General features: G+C 46.8%; 1 protein-coding gene across 1 annotated transcript; it reads left to right on the top strand.

The window, feature by feature from the left end:
* Positions 1 to 1,416: 1,416 nt before the first annotated feature.
* LOC107122844 (olfactory receptor 1361-like) lies at positions 1,417 to 2,355 on the top strand. The gene has a single exon (XM_015425984.1). It carries the CDS (start codon positions 1,417 to 1,419, stop codon positions 2,353 to 2,355), a length of 939 nt encoding a protein of 312 aa, XP_015281470.1.
* Positions 2,356 to 6,333: the final 3,978 nt, after the last annotated feature.

Below are 6,333 nucleotides of genomic sequence, written 5' to 3'. Positions count from 1 at the left end.
TGTTTCTCCAGTCCCTTCTTGAAGCTGTCTGTGCTTGTAGCCACCACCACTTCCTGCGGCATTGAATTCCATTAACTATGTCCTCCTTCTAGACCACCTGTGAGTTGGGGGAGAACAGGTGCTGCATTATGCTGGTCTTACTTCTTGAGAAGGTGCCAGAAAATGGTGTTGGGAAGCTATAGTTCCTCTCCACAGGTCTCATCCACTAGGTTGTTTTGTCTTCCATGCTGTTTAATATGTACAGGAAGCTGACAGGTACAATTGTTCTGGGGTATGGGGAGAATTCACCATGGTGTGTTGGTGACACTCAACTTTGTTTCCGATTTCTATCAGATGCAGGGGGGGCCTGAATGAATACTCGAGGCAACTGATGGGCTGGATGGAGGGGAACAAGCTAAAGCTCAGTCCACAATACAGATATTCAGGGCTATTTTTGGCCAGGAACGCACAGGAATGGAGTTCCGGCCGGCTCCCGAGTTGGCCACGCACAGCAGGAACTCATTAGCATAATAGGCCACACCCGACAGTAGAAACTCATTAGTATTGGCTACATTAGGGGTGTGAGGCCTAACATGCAAAGGAGTTCCTGCTACAAAAAAAAAGCCCTGGGTTTTGGCAACAAACAAGGTAAACAGAAGCAAAAGGTGGGTGTGGCTGGATGACCACACTTCTGGTAAAATGGGGGTGTGGCCTAATATGCTAATGAGCTGTGCTGTCAAGGGTGTGGCCTAATATGCTAATGAGTTCCTGCTGGGGTTTTTCTACCAAAAAAGCCCTGCAGATATTAATGGGGGGGGGTTTGCCCATTCCAGAAAAGGCTGCAATACCCTTTCTGGATAGCACATTTATGCTTAAGGATAAGATATATGGTATGGACATGTTCTTGGATCTGGTGCAGCCCCAGGATGCCCAGGTGGCAGCAATAAAAACGTCAGCTTAAAGCGATATAAGTGATAGCAATATAAAATACTTTTCAAACCTGGTTTCCCAGTTCCTAGTCCAACACTCTAACCTAGGGGTTCCCAATGTGGTACCTGTGGGTGTCCAGGTTCCCGCCAACACCTTTCCTGGGGGCCTGGCAGGTGTTTTTAGACAGTGGTTGGGGGCAGGTTATGCCCAGCAAGGATTCTGATTGGCCACTGGACATTTGATTGGCTGTGCAGATCTGTTAAAACGTTGCTTTGGCAGCAGCTGCCACCACGGCGCAAGGATTCTCGCTGTGTGACTGAAGGTAAGCTGCGGCGGCCATTTTGTGACTCGCTCCACCTCCAGCGGCAGCCATTTTCTGGCTGCGCCCACTACTCTCTCCCAGAACTCCAAAGGTGCCTGCGGGCTCGGAAATGCTGGGGACCACAACTCTAACCACTGCACCCCGACTTCTCTGTCTCTTCTTTTCACAGCTATAAAAAGGCCAATATGAACCAAACAGGCATCTCTGAATTTGTCCTTTTGGGTCTCTCCACCCAGCCTCAACACCAGAATCTCCTCTTCCTGCTTTTCCTCTCCTTCTACGTGTTGACTCTGCTAGGAAACCTTCTGATTGTCCTCCTGATCCGTTTGGACCATCACCTCCTTCGTACCCCGATGTACTTCTTCCTCAGTCACCTCTCCCTGGCTGACTTAGGTTTTGTTTCCAGCACTGTCCCCAAGATACTGGTGAACCTGGTGTCTCCCATCAAGGCCATCTCCTACAGCGGGTGCTTGACCCAGATGTATTTCTTCTTAACCTTTGGCAACACTGATAGCTTCCTCCTGGCTTGCATGGCTTACGACCGCTACGTGGCCATCTGTCGCCCACTGCACTATACCACTGTGATGAGCCACAAGTGCTGCCTTGTTCTGGCGTGCGGATCGTGGATCCTTTCTGCTCTTCACTCTTTGCTCTACACTCTTCTGACGTCCCGCCTTTCTTTCTGCTCCTCCTGGGAGATCCCCTATTTTTTCTGTGATGTCTACCCTCTCCTGGAACTCTCCTGCTCAAGCACCAGACTTATAAAGACCCTGGCACAGACGGAGGGTGTGGTGGACATTCTGGGACCCTTTGTCCTCATTATCATCTCCTACATGCGCATCTTCTGTGCCATCATGAAAGTACCATCTGCTGCTGGGAAGCGCAAGGCCTTCTCGACCTGTGGCTCTCATCTGACTGTTGTGGTCCTGTTCTATGGGACCATCAGCTGCCTCTATTTCCAGCCTACGTCTGCTTACTCAGCCCAGAAAGGCACCGTTACTTCTCTCTTGTACGCAGTGGTCATCCCTATGCTGAATCCATTCATTTACACCTTGAGGAACCATGACATAAAGGCAGCTATTGTGAGACTTTGGGAAAAGAGCAGACGTTTTCAGAGTAAATGACAACCTGGAAAAGAGAGAGTGATGTTTCCATGGACTACATATGCCTTCTTGGACCTACCAGCCAGGAATGCAGCATACAGATGCCAGAAAAATGTGGAACATAATTTGGAATGTAGAAGCTAGTAACTTTTCTGGAGGATATCTAGAACCAGAGCTCCCCTCCTCCTCCCTCTTCACAAGTTTCTGGTCCCTTTGGCAGATGCTCTGAGAATTACTGTTGCAATTTCTGTCTGATAGTGGCAGGGACCCAACCAATGCTCCCTCTAAGCTGTGGAGTCTTGTGTGCAAAAATTCTACTTTGTGAGCAACTGGCATTAAAGCTGTGAGCCAGCAATTTGGCTACTGCATAAATTAGTTTGATCTGGAGCCGTCCTTCCTGAGCTAAGACAAAAATCTGTGAGCTGGAGGCTAAGAAACTGTGAGCTAGCTCACACTAACTCAGCTTAGAGGGAACACTGGACCCAACCATCCTCAAATACCCTTCTTCCAGCCTAAGGAGGCTTCCTCCAACGTAAATAGCTCGCCTTCCAACAGAACAGCCACTAATGTTGGAGAAAGTCTCCTTAGGTTAAGAACATAAGAAGAGCCGTGCTGGATCAGACCAATGGTCAATTCAGTCCAACATTGCGTCTCACACAGTGGCCAACCAGTTCCTCTGGAGGACCAACAACAGGTATAGAGGTCGAGGCCTTCCCAGATGTTGCCGCTTGGCTCTGGGAATCAGAGGTTTAGTGCCTCTCAGTAACCACAGCTAGTAGCCATTGATAGACTTAACCTCCATGAATCTATCTAATTGCCTTTCAAAGCTGTTTATTCCTCTGGCCATCACTACATCCTCTGGCAGCAAATTCCACATTTTAATCACTCTCTGTGTAAAGTAGTATTTCTTGTCCTTCCTGAACCTACTTCCCCACAATTCCTTTGGATGCCCTCAAGTTCTAGTATTTTGGGAGGGGGGGAATTCTCTTTGTCAACTCTCTCTACCCCAGGCATAATTTTAGAAACCTCTATTATCTCTCCCCCCCCCCCATTCGTCTCTTTTCTAAACTGAAAAGTTTCCAACCCTTCAGCATTTCCTCAGGGAAGGTGTTCCATTTTGGTTGCCCAGTTGGAGGAAGGCTTCAAATCTGAGGCCAAAGGAAAGGTGGGGTAGAAATATTTTAATAAACATATGAGGAGACTTTTATCGGGATGGTAGGATAGGGGTAGGATTCACCGCACTCTGAGTAAGAAGAAGAAGAAGTTGGATTGATACCTCGCCCTTCACTACCCAAAGGTGTTTCAGAGCAGCTTACAAACTCCTTTCCCTTCCCCTCCCCACCACAGACACCCTGTGAGGTAGGTGGGGCTGAGAGAGCTTGTGACGTCCTTCTTATCGGGGAGGACTAGTTTCACTTTAAAAGTGTTCTGTATTTTGTTTAACTGGGTAGAATCTGCTGCCACTAGGAAATTTTAAGGATTTCCAAACCTTTATGCTTTTACTTTTGCTTACTGGTTTGGTAGACCGAGTTCAAGGCTCACGAGGAACTATGTGGTCCTGGGAAGTATGTCATTCAGAGCTGGTATAAACTTTGATAAAAGAGGATTTATTGAAACAAATACTAAATAAGAGGGTGGTACAATGTAACTAGTAATGTGTAAATGATGAACAATTGCTTTGGTATCACACACAATCTTCTCCCTCACTGTCAGGGATCTTTTCATGTAACTTTGTAACACTTGTTTATCTCAATGCCATATGTGTTCACTGTTTCTCTCCCGTTTGTTATGACCCTCAGACTTTCCTTTAACTGTTGGTCACTTAAACTTTACTTTACTGTTTCCTATACATTCAACTTTCAGCTTTCTCTCTCTGTCTCACTGAACAACCGCAGCTGTCAGTTTATAACTGCTTCCACACAGAACTGCTTGTCTAACTAACTAACTGAACATCAACTGTCAACATCTAACTGAAACTACTGACTCACATACTCATCCAACCAGATTCACTTCCAAAGCTCCTCCCCCTCTCTGTCAACCACCAATCATACCACACTTGCCTCTCTCAACCACTCTAGTCTATCTACCACAGCCATGCAACCAAACTTTTAAAGACACATGCACAGAGAGAGAAACAAGGAATTGTTACAGAGCTCTTGACAGGAACTGCTCTTTTTCAAGGACAGCTCTTATCAGAACCACGGCTTGCCCAAGATCATCCAGCCAGGTGCAAGTGGAGGAGTGGGGAAATCAAACCCGGTTCTCCCAGATTAGAGTCCGCGCAGTAAGGGGAATTTCCCTGCCCTGGATGGCCCAGGCCAGCCCAGTCTCATCAGATCTCAGAAGTTAAGGAGGGTTGGCGCTAGTTAGTACTCAGATGGGAGACTACTAACTAAGGAAGTCCAGGGTTGCTACACAGAGGCTGGCATTGGCAGTCCGCCTCCTTTTGTCTCTTCTCTGACCTCTCTGGCCCAGGCTAGCCTGATCTCGTCAGATCTCGGAAGCTAAGCAGGGCCGGCCCTGGCAAGTATTTGGGTGGGAGGCCACGAAAGAAGTCCGGGGTTGCTATGAAGAGGCAGGCAAGGGCAAAACCACTTCTGTTCACCTTTGCCTTAAAAACAGTCCAGTGGGTTAGCTATGACTTGAAAGCACTTTCCACTTCCCTCACAATGGCCGGTGGGGACTAAGTGATGGAGAGACCTACCATTCAGGTTGAGACCAAGTGAGAGGGATGCGGCCACCCTCTAAATACCCTTCCTCCAGCCTACAGAGCCTTCCTTCGACTCAGTGGCTCTTCCTCCAATGGATGGGCCACTTACTTGGGAGGAAGTCTCCTTAGATTGGAGGAAGGATTCAGACTTGAGCCAAAAGGAGGGTGGTGTAGAAATATTTCAGTCAATCAATCAATCAATCAATCAATCAATCAATCTGCTCAGTGGAGTGGCAGGATAGGGGTAGGATGCACCCAATTGTCTTCAAGTGCCCACAGATGAACAGATTTGATTTAATGTATAATTCATATGTTTTATTTGCAAATATACTGGATGATCAGAGAGAAGCAGCCAACAGACAGACAAGGCTAGTCCTTAACAGCAGATCTGTCCTGAGAAGAACTTTTGCTTCTTCTTCTGATGTTTCTTTGGGCCCTTCAGAGTAAAGACAGACATTGCATTTGTATGGCAACAGCATTGTTTTGGAAATAGTTTCCTTTCATTCAATCTGAATGCCCTTTTTTCCTTTCCAGGTCTGAACTCTGACACAAACAAAAAAGTTCTGCATGTATGCAGCAAAAGTTGGCTGTGTACAGCCCTGATTGGCTGGCATCTGTGCTGTCACCAATACACACACATACAACTCCAAGCAAATATTTCAAATATTTCTTCTTTTTTTAAAAAAGACAAAACAAACAGCTAAATGGACACAGATTTTTTTAAAAGGACCGTCGGCCTAAAACATAGCAATGTCTGCACCGTTATTCACTTCACTAGTTTGTAAGTCTGCTGCCTACATTTCAAAGTGATGGCGCTGGCAGTGTGGGTAACTTTTCACTAGCAGGAGCTAGAAAGCGCATGCATATTACTCCCATTCTGCAAACCCTCCATATGGTTGCCCATTTGTTACCGAGCTCTGTTTAAGGTATTGGTTATCACATATAAAGCCATTCAGTTTGGTGTAGTGGTTAGGAGCATGGATTCTGATGTGGGAGAACCGGCTTTGATTCCCCACTCCTCCATATGCAGCTGCTGGTGTGACTTTGTGTCAATCACAAGTTCTCTCAGAGCTGATCTCTCAAGAGCAGTTCTCAAAGAGCTCTCTCAGCCCCACCTACCTCACAGGGTCTGTTGTGGGGAGGGGAAGGGAAAGGGATTGTAAGCCACTCTGAAGCTGCAGTCGCACACACCAAATAATTCACTTTCAATCCACTTTGAATGCACTTTTGAATTGGATTTTGCCTGTTCACACAGTAAAAATCCAGTTGGAAAGTGCATGAAAGTGGAT

The sequence above is a fragment of the Gekko japonicus genome, unplaced genomic scaffold (genome assembly GCF_001447785.1).
Source record: "Gekko japonicus isolate JY-2015 unplaced genomic scaffold, Gekko_japonicus_V1.1 scaffold3880, whole genome shotgun sequence".
Taxonomy (NCBI): domain Eukaryota; kingdom Metazoa; phylum Chordata; class Lepidosauria; order Squamata; family Gekkonidae; genus Gekko; species Gekko japonicus.
Note: the sequence above shows the minus strand (reverse complement) of the source record. Positions and strands in the feature narration are given on the sequence as shown.